This window comes from Palaemon carinicauda, chromosome 9 (assembly GCF_036898095.1).
Source record: "Palaemon carinicauda isolate YSFRI2023 chromosome 9, ASM3689809v2, whole genome shotgun sequence".
Lineage (NCBI taxonomy): Eukaryota > Metazoa > Arthropoda > Malacostraca > Decapoda > Palaemonidae > Palaemon > Palaemon carinicauda.
In genome coordinates, this window is record NC_090733.1 from 120,268,655 (window position 1) to 120,287,019 (window position 18,365).

Below are 18,365 nucleotides of genomic sequence, written 5' to 3' on the forward strand. Positions count from 1 at the left end.
GAAGACAGTGGAAGACCATGGGACAGAATCTATGGCACTACCCAAGACTAGAGAACAATGGTTTGATTTTGTTGTGTCTTTCTCCTAGAAGAGCTGCTTACCATAGCTAAAGAGTCTCTTCTACCCTTACCAAAAGGAAAGTGGCCACCGAACAATTACAGTGCATGAAAAAGTATTGTTTGGTAATCTGTGTTGTCAGGTCTATGAAGACAGAGGAGAATATGTAAAGAATAGGCCAGAATATTCAGTGTGTTTGTGTGTTTGGGCAAAGGAAAAATAAACCTTAACCAGAGAGAAGGATCCAGTGTAGTACTGTCGGGTCAAAAACCCCATAACTCTCTAGCGGTAGTTTCTCAACGGGTGGCTGATTGATTACTAGTTTTAGTATAGCCGTTTACGGTGTGAGTTTTGTTGATTTCTGGTATTACTATTAATCGGAAACTTGCTGAATTTCAGTATACGGCAGTGTGACCTTTTGGGAATACAAGGCATATTGAAAAGGAAAGACCCTTATATCTGAGAATCACAATTGTAAATGCAAATTAGCGGCGACTATGAAGCTACTAATGTCTTAAGTTTTACAGCACAAGGTTTCATCCACAATCCAGTGGTTATAGGGTGAGTATTGCAATATCATTTGTTATTTTTTCCTGAATTAGTCTGACTCGTAATCAAGTTAATGTAATTATTCATTATTAGCGAAACAGGTCTTAGCATAAATTTTATATTTCTCGAAAGTTATTGATAGTTATTGTACATCACAAGTGTTGGCTTTAATACTCCAAGAAGAAGATGTTACCTGTTATTGTTATAAGTTTGATATTATATATTTTTACCAAGCAAACTACATGTAGGTGATTATTTGTATACCTTTTTATAAATTTTGTAAAATGTCAATGCAAAGTGAAGGAAATTTGTACCGAAATAAAGTAAAAAAAATCCTACCTGGCACCTTAAGTACGAATGTGTTTTGTTATAGAACGCTGGATTCGTCAACATTGACAATGTAGTAATCGTAAACACAATTCCGTAAATTCTCATTGTATATATTTTCAGTCGCCAATTGATACAAGATGCCGCCTATTCCTACGGTAAACCAAGCTGCTGCTGAGAGAGAAAAACGAACAAGAACAGGAGAGAGAAGGTAGGCACTTAGATAAGCTTGGAAGTATCCAGAGTACAATTTACAGTTGGCACAAGTCAATAGATTTCCAGATGCATTTTGGCAAAGGCATGTTTTGCTTAGGGTCGCCAGCTTAGTTTGCTGAAAACGGAAATAAATTTGCAAGAACCATTTCTGTAATTACTCTATTATGCAGAACGTATTAAAACCTCAGTCTAATACGTAGGATTCTACTTTTTTGCAGAAGATTTGTAAGAGGTTGGGTGAGTTAGGGTGAAGGTCTTACGTTTGAAGGGGGGGGGGGGGGTTGACTTAAAATGCTTGTAAGTAATGGTTCATGATGTATATAAAAGATACACACACAATCATGGGTAGTTGGGTCACAGACATTTTTGTCCGGTAAAATACTCGGCCACTCGTCTAATGCGTGTATAGTTGTGCAACATTGTACAGCTTACCAGAATAGAGGAACAATGAGAATGTTGATTTGTGAGCGAAGTGAGCAACAGTGGAGCAAAGACTAGGGTAAATTTGTGGAGCCTTTGTAGTTTATGGGGACAGCCCTTTGACCGGCTGAAAATCGAGTAAAAAAAGTCCGAAATCAGCTATTTTTCACGGAAATGGTCACGGAATGAAATAATATTAAATTAACTAGTTTTGTAAATGCTTGTCCCAACAATCTACATACTAGGACCACTCTGGTCATGGATGTTGGAAATGTGCGAGAAAAATGGACAACTAACCCAAAATTCCCCTCCTAACCTGGCCTACAAACCATGTCCTTACCTTCCTCGTGACCTAACCGGGGGGGCTAACGCCCCCCTGCGACCCCCCAACCACTGTCGCTAATATACAAACCCAACCTAACCGAACCTAGTAGTTCCCAGGTCACTACCCCTACGCGGGGGCAAGCCCCCGGACCCCCTTCGTAAGTCTCTCTCCTACACAAAAAAAAGGTATGGGCAGCACCCAAAATTATAAACCACATTGTCATAATAAAAAAGTTACTCAGGCTTACCTTAATATTCAATGTCACTAAACCCAAAATCCTCGGGTTCTTGCACCTTCACCAATTTTACACTTCTCACATGGACCCCTAAAATCACCTAAAAGCCCTTCTCAAAATAAATAATGAAAAAATTTGGGGCAACTCGAGTAAAATCACGTAGGTGTATATACCTTAGCTTAATCGAATCAATTTGATCAATATGAGTGATAAACTCAGCAACATCACTCAAAGAGAAACTGTACGAAACACGACTATCCATTACGGCGGTTAGAGTTGGAAAGGGTCGACTCCAGGTCAATCTCGGGTCATGTGGGGGGGGTGATTAAAAACTTGAAATCACGCGGCCAACGAAAGGGTTAGTTCGTTTGCTTTGTTTGACACTGGCTTTATCTACCAAAATATCTTAACTAGATGTTGGCTAACCTAACCTTTGGTTGTATATAAAACAAATTAGTATTCGGCATAATTTCAGGACGTGTCCCAATGAAATAACAATCTTAACGAGGTTAAAAATGAAGATTGTTGGAATTAGCGAAAACATAAGTCCGAACATCGATAACTGTTCAAGCTTGCACCACCAGCTGATAGGCGAACCGAGCGCCGCCAAACGGGTGTTGTTATAGTCAGGTAGGAAACAATGCTTGCAGGAAATTTTACGATCGAGTAAGTTGGCCGTGGCTTCAGCGGACGACGCATTGTGACGACCTTTCCCTAACCTAACATTTCAGGATAATTATCCTAGAAGTATCAAATTTCACTATAAATGACGTGTCCCTAAAAACTACAAACTTACGGAAGCCTAAATATGTAGATTGACGGGACAGTATTAAATTGTAAAACCGAATGTTTCTTAGACTGGGATGACACAGGCTCTATCTATCGGGAAAGTTGGAAACTAAGCAGGAGCTACCCGTGACTTGCGTTCGGACCGTGCTGAACTTTGAAAATATTGCCGTGGTAAAGGTAAATTATGATATCATTCAAAATGATAAAATAACATCATATTATGGTATATTGGATCATTGTAAAGAACATCTTCCCTATAATGAAAAACGATTTGGCTAGTAATAAGAAAGATATCGCCTTGTCCCCAAAAACTACAGACACCCCTAAATTTTCATAAGACTACTTAGACCATTGTGCACGAATAAAAAAAGATTTGTTCGTTTTCTTGGTGTTTTGTTGTGTTCTATTATTGTTATCACAAAACTATCTTTTCCGATTACTGTACCACCACCCTACAAACGTCAACCGTAATCAGGTTTCCCAGGTGGGATTTTGGTTTGTTGGTAGGGGAAAGTGAGAATGAGCGATGTGCAGAAGATGATAATAGCAAAACCCCCAACACAACAAACAAAAACTGTACTTTCATGCAAAGGTTACTGACGAAAACAATATCTACTCATTGACAGCAGCTGTGGTAGCTATTTCGAGCACTGCATGTTTATATCGGCTTGTTTTCTTTACAATGATTTTGAAAAGTGGCCAGAGAATATTTTCTTTTCTGCAGATAAAATCTAGAGGAACTGTGTAGCCTTACTATATCCACCTAACCTAACCTATGAGGGCGACAAAACTTGCCCCTAAACCTACTTTTCTGTCTACCAACCCTGCCTGCCTATCTTCTTCCCTCATCCATTTACTTGCCTACCTACCTCTCCTACCTGTCTCTCTTTCCTCTCTCCCTCCCACCCCTCCCTCCCTCCCTCCCTCGCCTACCTACCTCTCATACCTGCCTACCTAACTCAATTACCAGCTTACTTCCCTCCCTCCCTCCCTCTCACCGACCTATCTCCTAGGTCACCTGGCATCCCTTGTCTGTCTAGTGCCCAACCACCATCTCAAAATTTGATCTCTTCAGTGGCGGCTGAAATCCAGGTGGAGCCAATACACCGACTCCCCGGATACGTTAGTTCCTATGGGACAGGAGCAACTGACTAATCTTCAGTGGTGGGTGACAGACGAGAATCCCGCTGAGGGACAGGCCTTCTCATCCCTTCCCCGGAATTGATGCTCTACACAGATGTATCAAAACAATTGTGGGTGTCCCACATGCTGCACCACACGGCCTCAGGGCTATGGTCTAAGTCCGAAAGGTACCAGCACATAAATCTCTTAGAGTTGACGGCAGCCTTTCTAGCCCAACAACAGTTCCTGGTGGGTCACTCTGGTGTTGATGAGCGACAACACCACAGTAGTGGCTTACGTAAACAAACAAGGTGGTACTTTTTCGCAGCCCCTCTGCCATTTAGCAGTAAAGATACTAAAGATGGACAGAAGAAAGTTCGGTGACCCTATCAGCTCGCTTTAATCCGGGCAAGAGGAATGTGCTCGGGGACAATCTGAGCAGAGCGAGTCGGATAGTGTGCTCTAATGGTCTTTGAATCATCTGATAGCCAACAAAGTCCTGACTTTGTGGGATTCCCCAACTGGATCTGTTCATGACGTTTCTGAAATTCAGGGTCCCACTCTACTGTTCCCCAGTCCCGGATCCTCAGGCTCTCTGGCAAGATCCATTTCAACAACAGTGAGTCATTGATGTATACACCTTTCCCCCATTCTGTCTGATGTGAAGGGTGCTCAACAAGACCAGAGCATCCAACAACCTCTTCATGACGCTCATAGCTCTGCTATGGCATCACGCAGACTGGTTCCCGGACTATCTGCATTTCCTGACGGAGCTACCGAGAGAACTCCCTCCATGTTAAGATCTACTCAGACAAGCACAGGCGAACATCTTCCACAAGGCAGTAGCTTCTCTTCGACTTCACGGCTAGAGACTATCTAGTATTTCCTTTTACAGGGAGAAATAAACTCAAGGACAAAGCTTGGTGCTACTTCCCCCCCATTCCCTTGAATGGGTGATGTCGTAGGATAGACCTTGAATCTCTCTTGGCCGAAGCCAATGCAAGTAGGAGCACCATCTTCAAAGTGAGGTGGCGATCTGTTGCCTGGTGTAATGTCTGGATACCCTAGTAGATCTTCAGCATCAGTCTACCAGGCTAGGTGGACTGTTGTCTATGGTTGGTGTTGTGGAAGGGGTATCTCTCCCCTCAATGCCACTATTCCAGTAATAGCGGAGTTCCTTGTATACCTTCGGGAGGAAAAGCTATCTGTCTCAGCGGTCAAAGGCTACCGCTCGGCCTTAAGCCTTGCCTTTAGACTGAAAGTAGTTGATCTATCATCTTCGTTGGAATTGTCTCTCCTCGTGTGAAGTTATTAGCTCAGTTGCCCCCAGTCAGAAGTTAGGCCTTCTCCTTGGAACGGGGTTTGCGTCCTTCCGTCTGTGAAGGGTGCTCCCTATGAACCATTACATCAGGCAACAGATTGCCACTTCACTTTGAAGATGGTGTTCCTACTTGCATTGACTTCGGGCAAGAGAGTTAGTGAGATTCATGGTCAATCCTACGACATCGCCCATTCAAGGGAATGGGGGGGAAGTGAGACTAAGCTTCGTCCATGAGTTTATTGGTAAGACTCAAAATTTGGGAGTAGCGGATCCTAGATTCGGGCCCTTTCAGATTAGGAATCATTGTTCTATAACCAATGATCCAGATCAACTGTTACTTTGCCCAATGAGGAGTTTGAGGTATTACCTTAAATGCACTGCAGCCGCTCGCCCCCAAGTTTCGGCACTCTTCGGCAACAGGTCAAGAGGAGGGTCACAAAGAACACCATCTCAGCTTGGATTCGCAGGGTCATTGACCATGCAGTGAATCCTGCTAGTCGACCTAGAGCTCATGACGTCAGGGGCATAAGTACGTCCCTGGCGTTTAAACGTAACTACTCTGTGGTGCAGGTATTGCAAGCAGGTGTGTGGAAGCATCAGACGACCTTCACCGCCTGCTACCTGCAAGACTTGACCAACAGGAGAATGGAGACATTCTCCATTGGTCCTATGGTGGCTGCCCAAGTGCTTTAGAATACCTCAATGCAACTTTATGAACAAGCAGCATATGGTGGAGAGCATAGATTTCATAGGAATACAGTGAACCCTCGCTACTTCGCGATTCGACCATCGCGGATTCACCACTTCGCGGATTTTTTCCATAACCCATATATATACAGTAATATATATATATATATATATATATATATATATATATATATATATATATATATATATATATATATATATATATATATATATGTATTTATGTATATATGTATGTATGTATATATGTAGGTATGTATATGTGTATACATATAAATATATATATATATATATATATATATATATATATATATATATATATATATATATATATATATATATATATATATATATATATATCTAAAGTAGGAAGATGTGATGTAGTTCTAAGGGAAAAGTATGGGAAATATGTCTGGGTAATAAGCAAAGCTCTACCTCCAGTTTGTTTCTTCATTATGATCAGAGATAAATGTAAATAAAACATTGGTTGCCATTTTTTATCGTGCTTTTTAGCGTGTTTAGGAAACCATTGATATAAAATCGCCTTTAATATTTGTGCCTGTTTTAGTTTAGGGTACTGTAGTACATGCATTAAGTGTTCTGTACATTAAAGGGTAGTTTGTTAACAGTACTACATACAAGGGAAGGTTTTAAAAGTCTGAATATACATGTTGAATAAATAGGTAAATATGGTGTCACTACTTCGCGGATTTTCACCTATCGCGGCCGCGTCTGGAACCTATCTACCGCGATAAACGAGGGTTCACTGTAGTCTGGAATGACTGGCTCTTTCTTTCTTTAATCTTCCCTTCTCAGTTGTTGTTTGTGGATAATACTGTACTGGTTGCAGACTCGGAAGAGAAGCTCGGCCGATTAGTGACAGAATTTGGAAGAGTATGTGAGAAGGAAATTGAGAGTTAATGTGGGTAAGAGTAAGGTTATGAGATGTACGAGAAGGGAAGGTGGTGCGAGTTTGAATGTCATTTGAATGGAGGGTTACTTGGGGAAGTGGATCAGTTTAAGTACTTGGGGTCTGTTGGTGCAGCAAATGGTGGAGTGGAAGCAGATGTACGTCTGAGAGTGAATGAAGGGTGCAAAGTGTTGGGGGCAGTGAAAGGAGTGGTAAAGAATAGAGGGTTGGGCATGAATGTAAAGAGAGTTTGTTCCGTAACCGAAATACAAACCACGCTATTTACAAAGGGTATTACTTTTAGCGTAGCTGAAATGGCGAGCCATTAGAATTTAACGAGGGTGTATTACCCCCGCGCTAGTTAGCGGGGGGGTAGGGGAGTGGTAGCTAGCTACCCCTCCTCCCCCTCACACACAGGTGAATACTCACTTTCACTTTTGGCTCGGACTGTGACAGACGTCTCTGTCTTGGTCCTCGCTTGGCAGCCATTGTCTGTTTTGTCTTTACTTAATCGCTTACTTTTCATTTACTCAATATATATGTAAACATGTTTTCATGTTTGTATATATATTTGAGTATAGAAATAAGTAAGTTTCCTTTTCAGATGTGTGTGTGTAGTGTACGATATCTACGTGGAGGCCTCGGCAGTTAGGCCACCACGGCGTATTTTATGGGTGGCTATCGAGTTTGACTTATGTCTTTCTCTCTCTCTCTCTCTTGAGGTCGTTCACCCTTTTACTACGTGTTACTACGCCCTTGTAGCCTAGCTTCCTTTCCGTGTGGGGGGTTGCTACGCCGTACGTTTGTCTCAATTAGTTATGAATCTAATTGTAGTTGTTTTTTTTGTTTTTTTTTTTTCAGCTTGTAGAACGATTCCTTTCGGGGTTTTCGTTCTTTCTTTAGTGTTCATTCATTTTTAAATTACATAATTACATAGTTACATAATTATAATTGTTATAATTCTGTTTTGGTTACAGCTCTCCTTCCGTGAGTGTAAGTGGTTGTGAGGGCACGTGCCTGTTGTGTAATTCTTGTTCCTTTCCCTCGGGATTCCTCTTCGGAGCCTTCCCGGGAGAATGAATGTGTACTAATATTATGTTTTATTTTTTTACAGTTACCGATCTAGTTCGTTTCTGTAATATAGCAACGGTGTGAGCTGTCTTGTTGAGTCCTGGGGATTCGGCTGTTGCTGCCTCCCCCCTTGCATTTTCGTCAGGGGTGTGTCTCCTTCTACTGGTAGTACTCCCGTGACGTCGGACAGCTCTCCAGTTCATTTTAGAACACTCAGGAGGCTTGCCTCCTTGGGCGGATAACTTTCCTTCCGAGGGAAGTTTTTCCTGTCCAGGCTTGAGTTTTTCCCCTTTTGGGGGGTTCCTCTCTTGCCTTTTTTTCGTGCGACTATGCTCTTGGTGCTGAGCGGTCGCACCTGCAGTTTCGCTCAAGGGGCTGGGCAACTGCAGGAGCTCCTCTTCGGAGGATTGCTCCTTTTAGGTCACTGGCTGACCAGTCTCTTCCACGAAGTGTTTCTCTTTCGTTCGCGAGAGAGTACACTCATAGAGACTCCTCTTCGGAGGTTTCTTCTGTTGCTGTTGCTGTTGCTGTTGGCCTCCTCGCCGTAAGGCCCACCGTCCGCCTCGTTGTAAGGGCCTCTCATCTCCCTATAAGGGTGCTTGAGGCGCCTTTTTGGATCTCCGTTTGCAGCCTACACTCCTTTTTCTCGATCTCCCGCCTTGGTGCAGATGGACAGCAGTCTGATCTCGTCTTCCGACGGGCAACGGTCTTCCCGACGGACAGTGGTCTTCCGACGGACATCAGTCTCCCGGCGGACATCGATCCCTTCGGGGCAAAGGGTTGCCCCCACGGGGGTTCTCCCCTTGCGTGTCAGGGTTTCCCTGCGCGCCCTTCTGCTCATCAGCGCTCTCCTGTTCGTCAGCGCTTTCAAGATGATCTTCCCTGCGGTTCCTGTTGGTTCCTGTTACGCGCCCTGTGCGCCCACGTTCGCCCTAGCGATCTAGAACTTCGGTTCAGGTCAGGGTCAAGGACTCTTCTTCTTTGCGCAGGCTTCCACGCGTAGGCTTCTGCTCGTCAGCGATCATCAGCTCGTCAGCGATCATCAGCTCGCCAGCGATCATCAGCTCGCCAGCGATCATCAGCTCGCCAGCGATCATCAGCTCGTCAGCGATCATCAGCCCGCCAGCGATCATCAGCCCGCCAGCGATCTCCGGATTGCCCACGTGTGTTACAGCCGGCACGCCAACGTTCTCCAACACTTCTGAAGGAACATGGTTCGCCAGCTACTAGCTCACCTGCGCATGCTGATCGCCATCGCGCGACCCTCAACTGCTGATGTTGATCGCCATCGCGCGACCCTCAACTGCGGATGCTGATCGCCATCGCGCGACCCTCAACTGCTGATGCTGATCGCCATCGCGCGACCCTCAACTGCGGATGCTGATCGCCATCGCGCGACCCTCAACTGCGGATGCTGATCACCATCGCGCGACCCTGCACTGCGGATGCTGATCGCCATCGCGCGACCCTGCACTGCGGATGCTGATCGCCATCGCGCGACCCTCACCTGCGGATGCTGATCGCCATCGCGCGACCCTCGACTGCGGATGCTGATCGCCATCGCACGACCCTCAACTGCGGATGCTGATCGCCATCGCGCGACCGCACACCTGCGGATGCTGATCACCATCGCTCAACCCTGCGCATGCTGATCACCATCGCGCGACCCTCAACTGCGTATGCTGTTCGCCATCACGCGATCGCCCACCTGCAGATGCTGTTCGCCATCGCGCGACCGCCAACCTGCGCACGCTGATCGCCATCGCACGACCCTGGCATGCTGATCACCATCACGCGACCCTGCGCATACTGATCACCATCGCGCGACCCAGCGCATGCTGATCACTGCTCGCGATCACTCACCTTCGCATACTGCTCGCCAACGCACGATCGCTCACCTGCGCATACTGCTCGACCATCACGTCGGCATAACACAACGCGCCATCGCCAACCTGCGCGTTAGCGCTCACCAGCTCACCACCGATCGCTTGTTGATCCATATCGCCAGCGGTCCTCCTCGCCCACACGGCAGCGCGTTTCCTCGCCATCGCGCTAACGCTTGCGTTCGCCGCCTCGGACTCGCTCTCATCCACCTGCCCACCCTCACGACCGCTCGCCCGCGCGACCGCTCGCCCGCGCGACCGCTCGCCCGCGCGACCGCTCGCCCGCGCGACCGCTCGCCCGCGCGACCGCTCGCCCGCGCGACCGCTCGCCCGCGCGACCGCTCGCCCGCGCGACCGCTCGCCCGCGCGACCGCTCGCCCGCGCGACCGCTCGCCCGCGCGACCGCTCGCCCGCGCGACCGCGCGACCGCTCGCCCGTGCGACCGCGCGACCGCTCGCCCGCGCGACCGCTCGACCGCGCGACCGTGTGACCGCTCGCCAGTGCAACCGCGCGACCACTCGCCTGCGCGCCCACGTGCCTGCACGTCTACGCTCATGCTCTCCAATGTTCGCCCACGCGCGAACCAACGGTTTTTTTCCATCGCGCAGACGGATGGTGTTCCGTCGCGCGAACCTACAGTGTTTCTTCGCACAAATGTCGGCTTATTTCTTGCAGTATCCATTGCTCGTCTATGGGTTATCGCTCGCCGATCACCAGGAATTCCCGTCGCGCGAGCTCCAGGGCAATTGCGACCACGATTCCCAATGGGGTTTTCGCAGCATGACCAGCCTGGCGAGTTCTTCTGGAGCGTATTTCCAGAACACTGCCTCACCCCGTAAACACAGAGCATGGCACTTGCAAGAATAGGAGAAACTTAAGGGAGATCTGAGCAACACTCCTCTATTCCTGAACCTGGGTTAGCCCTTCCCCGTCATTCCCTGGAAGGATTTTTGGCGGGGGGGCTTTCCGTTCGAGATTTCTCCATCGGACAAGGGGTGACTGCTTACCTCTTCCTCTGGGAGCTTACCAGGTTCTTTCTCTCCTCGGTTACGGCCCGAGGTTTGGTTCAAGGAAGCTACAGGAAGATCAAGGGTACTTTCCTCTTCTCGAGCTCAGGCACCTTGGCCTTTCGTCGTTAAGTATCTAACTTGCGGACAAGCTCAATGTTGTACCATCTGATCGCGCTGACTGAGGGCTTCCTTCGGGTGTCTCATCTGTGGAGGTCGACGACCTCAGACACCCTTCCATCCTTGAGAAGAGTTTGTTTGTGCCCAAGGACAGAAACTTAGACAGCGGCTGTGCGGAGTAAATCGACTTCCGGTTTCACTCCTCCAAGGCGCTTTCTTCCAGACTCTGCAGGGCTCCAGCGCCCTTTTCTTTCAACCACGTCGGCCTAAGTTATCGGCTACGACAACTGAGACAAGGTGTCCAATTGCAGTCCTGTCAGGAACAGATGGCACGGGAGACTCCCCCGGGGGGGCATAGTCCTAAAAGGAGTTCACGAACTCTAGGATTGCAGGTTTTTCGCTGGGAGGATGCTTAAGGTTACTCATCCGAATGACAGCTTCCCGATGCCCATTCCCGCACAATCTCTGTGAGTAGCCAAGGATATCGCGCCTGCCGTCTCTGTCAGCGAATTCAGTGTCTCTGAACCTCTATGCCATAGCGTCAGCAGAGTTGCCCGGTTGGGCAGAATGATCCATACCTTAGGCGAAGGTCTTCCTTAGGATCATCGACGGCTTCACCCCCGGCCCCCTCTGTCGATCCTTTCTTGTAAGGAAGGATCTGAGAGGGGATGTCCATAGTCGACCTCTCAGCCCTGATCAAGTTTGTCAAACAAACCTCGGCCAGCGTAGACCAGCAGAATCGATCAGACTGGTAACGAGGCGACAGGACTCCTTAAACCCTGGATCGGAAGGACGGGTACTTTCAGTTTCCATTCCATCCATCTTCCAGGGTGCTCGTCGAATTCAGCCTAGACTGCAAGTATTCCTGCTTATGATGCAGTGTGGCTATCCCGCCGTGGCATAGCAGGTTTGTTTCCCCAGAGAACTCTCCCTGCCTTCCTCTTGGCCGCTCAGGTGCAGGCTTCTGCTTCCTCTGCTGTTTGGAGGGCTGGTCAACTCCGGTAGGCTCGGGTTTCGACCTTCTTCAGCGCCGGGACAAGCTTCCGGATGCTTACCATGAGTGTGGGCTCATGGTATTTTGCTTGGAGCCTTCTCTTCCTCTGCCTCAACATCTGGTGTATCTGGCCATGATATTGAGTCAACCGCCTTACCACATTGGAAACCCCGCTTCTCGTCCGTCCAGCGAGGTTAAGCAACGTCGGTACTTGGATGGGTGACCTCCTGGGGACGCCAGATTCTGTTACCACATCCTCCGAGCCTTCCTTTCGGTTGACTGTGGCAAGACTGAGGAGAGTCGCAGTACCTGTTCTCAGTCAAGCAGAGCTTTCAGCCCTACCTTGGAATGTTTCCTAGTTCTTCTTTCCTCATTGACCCGTCTATAGTCCGAACGGTCGCCTCAGGATAAGTTCCATGTGGGGCGATCCAAGTTCCGGTGGCTTCAGGCAATGTTTAACCGGACTCCCTGGCCCTATGGGACCAGCGGAACTATTAGACCTGCAATGGGTGTTGACCTATGGAGCCTCTTGATGGTGATGGATATTCTCGTCCTTTCCCCACATTCTTGATGCGGTTCTCGGACTTGTCAAAGGAAAGGGGGGGGGGGGGCATGTTCCGGTCCAGGCCTATGGTCAAGACCTGAAGGATACCTCTCCATCATTCAGGCAGGCTTAGGGGCCTTAGTCTGGCCCCTCTTCAGATCCTACAGCTCCTGCCGAGTTGCCCCGTTGCGCGTCGACTTCATTCTAACCAGCAGGGGACGCATTTTCACACCTTCACATCTTGCAGGAGAGATACCGGGATGATTGAGATTCTCTCAATACCACCATCGGCTCTCTCATTCCAGGCAGGGGAATGTTTCTCTCAGACTATCCGAGCAGAGCCTCATAGAGAGAGTGTACCTAGGGGTCTTTGACCTTGGGTAACCAGCAAGTGCTGGTCTGGGGGACCTGATCGCGACAGCTTGGAACCTCAAGCTTCCGCTAGTCTTCCCCCCAGTCTCAGACCCCGAGACTCTGGCAAGATGCATTCCGGTGATGGTGGGACAACTTCGACGCCTGCGTCTTCCCTCCTTTTTGTCTGCGGACAATGGGTCTCAACAAGACCAGGTTGTCTGTCAACCTTTCAATGGGAGGGCTCCACTGGGACTATGCGCAGAACGGTTTCTGGACCCTCTGCTTCCCCTGACGGAACTCCCGGGAGAGCTTCTCCCACGGCGCAGACTACTCAAGCAACCACACTGCGACATCTCTCCCGAACCGGGGCGTCGCTTCGGCTTCATGCCTGGAGACACTACGCTTCCTCCTCTAGAAGAGACAATCCGCTACAGTCGCGGTACGGAGGTCGCGTCATCTGCGATAGTCATCCACAGGGGTCTCCCAGGCAAAGTGAAGAGTCTAAGGTGGTTGGTGCCGTGGGAGATATACCTCTTCCCTTGAGGCCTCTTCTCCAGCAATAACGGTCTTATTGCCTTTCGGCGGGAGGAAACTCCTTTCCGCTCTCGGCAATGAAGCCTGTCGCTCAGCCTTTCCCTGACCTTCAGGCTTAAAGGAATAACTTTTTCCTGCCCGCTGGATCTATCCTCGCTCATGCGAAGCTACGATCGTCCCTGCCCTAGTCGGAGGAAGACTTCCAACTTGGAGCATGGCTCGGACTTTTAGTCCTTTAAGAGATCTTCTCAAGACCCTTTTACGACAGGCCTCGGATTGTATTCCGCCTTGGGTCTTCTGCTCACTCTGGCCACGGCCAGTGTGTAAGCAATCTTCTTGGTCTCTTACTACTCCCCCCTTTCTAAGGAAGAGGGGAAGGCAACATTCAGGCTCGCTCCTGAGTTGTTGGCTAGACTCAGAATCTGAGGGTCCCGGCCCTTCGGTCCGATTCATTCAAGATTTCGAGTCTCCATTCTGTGTCTGATGTCCCAAGACCTTCTCTTTCTTGCCAGTAAGGAATCGAGAGGTTAGCGCTGGGAACAGCTGCAGTTTGTCCTCAGTTGCAGCCGATTTGGGAACACAAGGAGGACATGGGGGGAGAGTCACCAGTATACCTCTTCAGCCCGGACTCAAGGACATTCATCTCGACCTGTCTTCAGACCCTCCCCCGTCACGTCGCCCTACAGCACGATGTTGGATACATCGCAACGTCCCTCGCCTTCGAGTTATACTACTCTGTGACGCAGGTGCTACAAGCTGGAGTCTGGAAGCGTCTGATGACCTTCGCAGCCCGCTTCCTGCAGGGCGTGACCCACAGGAGTCTCGATACATTTTCTATCGCTCTGTGGTGGCTACACAACAGCTGGTCTAACCTCAGGCTCCTTTTTGGACAGGTAGCAGAAGGTTGAGGGCATTGTTATCAGGTTTTAGTCTGCATGAACGAAAGAAGTATGTCTGGCCCTTACTTCTTTCTTCATCATCCCCTCTACGGGGAAGCAGCATCCTGGTCTCTGCATAGCTGACCTCGAACCTCTGCAGGTAAACCATGCTTCCTTGTGTTCCGAGTATTGAGTCAATACTGTCGCGTCCCCCATACCCTGACGAGGTGGTATTGGGAACGTCCTAACCCAGAGTTCCTTCTGGAACTCCAGGTCAACTGCCTAGGACGGGTCACACTTCTTCCTTCACACACAAGCTTACGTAGGCCACATGGTTCCTTGCGGAGCAAGGAACTTGTGAGGTGCAGGGACTCTTTTTCTCGAGTGCGACTCACTCGGATTCTGAGTCCCTGGGTAAAGCCAAAGCCAGTATGGCTGGGGACTTTCTACCCTTCCTAAGGGATAAGTCACCCTTTGTAAATAGCGTGGTTTGTATTTCGGTTACGGAACAAATGACAAATTCGAAGATAATTTGTATTTTTCCTAACCATACAAACCTTAGCTATTTACACATATTTGCCCGCCAGCCCTGTCCCCCAAGACAAGTCCTACCTCCAAGTGAAAGTGAGTATTCACCTGTGTGTGAGGGGGAGGAGGGGTAGCTAGCTACCACTCCCCTACCCCCCCGCTAACTAGCGCGGGGGTAATACACCCTCGTTAAATTCTAATGGCTCGCCATTTCAGCTACGCTAAAAGTAATACCCTTTGTAAATAGCTAAGGTTTGTATGGTTAGGAAAAATACAAATTATCTTCGAATTTGTCATTTTGTATGAGAAAGTGATTGTTCCAACTGTGATGTATGGATCGGAGTTGTGGGAAATGAAAGTGACAGAGAGACAGAAATTGAATGTGTTTGAGATGAAGCGTCTAAGGAGTATGGCTGGTGTATCTCGAGTAGGTAGATTTAGGAACGAAGTAGTGAGGGTGAGAACAGGTGTAAGAAATGAGTTAGCAGCTAGAGTGGATATGAATGTGTTGAGGTGGTTTGGCCATGTTGAGAGAATGGAAAATGGCTGTCTGCTAAAGAAGGTGATGAATACAAGAGTTGAGGGGAGAAGGACAAGAGGAAGGCCAAGGTTTTGGTGGATAGATGGAGTGAAGAAAGCTCTGGGTGATAGGAGGATAGATCTGAGAAGAGGCAAGAGCGCGTGCTAGAAATAGGAATGAATGGTGAGCGATTGTGACGCAGTTTCCTCCGGTCGCCTTTATGACCATGGAGGTAGCAGCAGTAGAGGATTCAGCGTTATGAAGCTTCATCTGTGGTGGATAACGGGGGAGGGTGGGCTGTGACACCCTAGCAGTACCAGCTGAACTCGGTCGAGTCCCTTGTCAGGCTGGGAGGAACGTAGAGAGGAAAGGTCCCCTTTTTTTCATTTGTTTGAAGTCGGCTAACCCCAAAATTGGGGAAAATGCCTTGGTATATGTATGTATCTTCCCCTCTCTTGGGGAACAGCACCATGGGTCCTCTGCATGCTGGCCTTGCCTATCTGCAGATAATAATTATTTCTCTTGTGTAATCTAGTATAGATTTAATACTTGTCCATGTCCCCGATAGTCCCCTCGAGGTGGGTATAGGGAAACGTCTATGTTTGATATCAATATTCCTTTGTTCCGTAACTGATATACAAACCACGCTATTTAATATGGGTTATTACTTTCGGCGTAGCTAAAATGACGAGCCATTAGAATTTTAACGAGAGTTTACTACCCCACCGCTAGTTAGTGGGGGGTAGGGAGGGTAGCTTGCTACCCCCCTCCTCACACACACCTGTGCTTGAGCTCACTTTGCTCTCGGCTCGGGTGGTAGTCGGACGTGTCCGCTTTCACCCTCGCCTTCTTGACAGCCATTTAATGCTTTTTGCTTTTCTTTTTACAGGTGTGCGTGAAGTTGGCCTCTGCTATGCTAAAGTGTCCTGGATTACCCGACCGACCTTGTGGCACGTTTATGTCGGCGGTCGATACGGACCCTCACACCATATGTCCTTATTGTAGGGGCCAGCAGTGTGATAGAAATAAAGTGAGTGTAGGGAGTGGTCTACCTCCCAGTGGGAGAGGTTTTCTCGGCGCCGGAAGAAGTAGTCCAGGCGGGATATTTCTCTTTCGAAGGTCTCTTTGAAAGGAGAAAATCCCAAGGGCTCCTCCGAAGCTCCTCCGAAGCTCCCACTCGATCGTTTTCTTCCGAGAATCTGTCGAGTGGTAGCGTAGGCCATAGTTCTGTTGCCCGATCTCGGGGTTTGGGAGAGGGAATTGCCTCCTATAGTGAGGCAGCTCCTCCTCCTCCCCTGGGGGAGGATTTAAATATTCATGTGTCTGATGATGATTTGTTTCAGCTTTGGGCTTCCTTGGGGCTTGAGGGTTCGCGCTCCAAGGAAGCCTTGTTTGACATGATCCGGTTGGGGGCCGCTGTCAAACAATCGCCGACTTTGGCAGAGGTTGATCCTCTGTCTATCATCGACGTTGTGGTGGCAGAGGCTTCCGATGCGATATCTCAAACCTCTGCTCGTGATGATCCTGTTCTAGCTGAAGGCTTAGTTCCTCCCTCTGCACATCCTTCGAGGGAGGAACTAAGTCCAACGGTCTCTCCTGCCGGTGATTCTCCCCCTCGGGGGAGTTCACTCACAGAGACTCCTCTTCGGAGGACTGCTGATGGTCCCACGGCCCCCAGAGGGCGCATAAGGCGTAAAGCCCGCCTTCCTCTTCGCCGTAGAGGCCTTCCTTCACCTTACAAGGGTGTGAGGAGGCGCCTCTTCGGTTCATCGTCTCCGCAGTCTGCTGCAGAGGAACCTCGCCATCGTTCTCCGACTCTCCCAGCTACAACCCTGGACACTTCTGCAGATCGTTCGCGATCTCCTTCGGTGGAAGGTCGTCCTTACAAAGGACACGCCGACCTTCCACCCGTTAGACCTGCTGACCTTCCGTCGCCATTCCTGGCTGCTGACGCGCTGCGGGCGCCAACGCATCCTGTTGTAAAACAGGCAACGGTCCCTTCGGGGCATTAAGGGCATATGCGCAAGATAGTGCATACGTCCCTTACGCGCCAGCGCTCTCCTGTGCGCCAATGCGCACCTGCGCGCAAGCGCTCCTCGACAGAAGACGTTCCTGTTAAAGAGCGCCAGCGCTCTCCAGATCGCCAGCGCGCTACTGCGCGCCCTTAATCTGCTGTGCGCCAGCGCTCGCCTACACGCTAGCGCTCTCTTGCGCGCCAACGATCTCCTGCGCGCCCACGATCTTCTGATCTGGGCGCAGTGGGGAAGCTAACTTCTTCCCCTGCTCGCCAGCGATCACCAACGCGCCATCGTTCCCCGCCTGCGTGCCATCCCTCGCCAGCACGCCTTCGCGCGCAGTCTCCGAAGCTTGCCCACGCCCATCGCCACAGCGTGATGTACGGTCTCATGCGTGCCCGTGCGCAAGAGATGTGTCTCCTGCGCGCGCGCGCCCAACGGTATCGCCCGCACGGCCTCTTCGGTCGGACCCTGTGCGCGCATGAACAGTCACCTTCGCACGGGCGAGCGCTTATCCTTCTTTCAGCGCACCCTCTGCCTTCTCTAGCTCGCGCCATGGTTCGCCCGTGCTCACCCTCGCCATCGCCCTCGCGTGCCAACAGTCTCCCGCACGCGACCTAGGGCATTTCCCATTGCGCAAGCGCCAGCACGCTCCCCAGCGCGATCCTCAACCCCCCACGCGCGAGGCTGCGGGACAACACGCGGCCAGGTCATCATCATCGCGTCCCCCCCCCCTCCCCCCGCAAGCGCAGGACAGCGCGCTCGCCGGTAGGGGGGAAGGTTCCGGAAAGATCCAGGGACTTTTCTTCTCCATCATCTTTTCAGGCGGACCCCCCTTTGGTAACTCCTCCTAGGGATTGGTCGATCCCTTTCTCTCCAGAGGGAGTTTCTGACAGCGCAGCCTTGGTTTGGGTCCCTGGTCAGAGCGGTCATGCAGGCTT

General features: G+C 49.5%; 1 protein-coding gene across 1 annotated transcript in view; it reads left to right on the forward strand.

The window, feature by feature from the left end:
• The first annotated feature begins 363 nt into the window (after positions 1-363).
• atms (RNA polymerase II-associated factor 1-like protein antimeros) overlaps positions 364-18,365 on the forward strand; it is a 95,287-nt gene continuing 77,285 nt past the window's right edge. The window contains exons 1-2 of the mRNA XM_068380348.1: positions 364-618; positions 1,057-1,144. Coding sequence (XP_068236449.1) covers positions 1,074-1,144 — 71 coding nt within the window. The 5' untranslated portion in view covers positions 364-618; positions 1,057-1,073. The remainder of the gene's footprint in view (positions 619-1,056; positions 1,145-18,365) is intronic.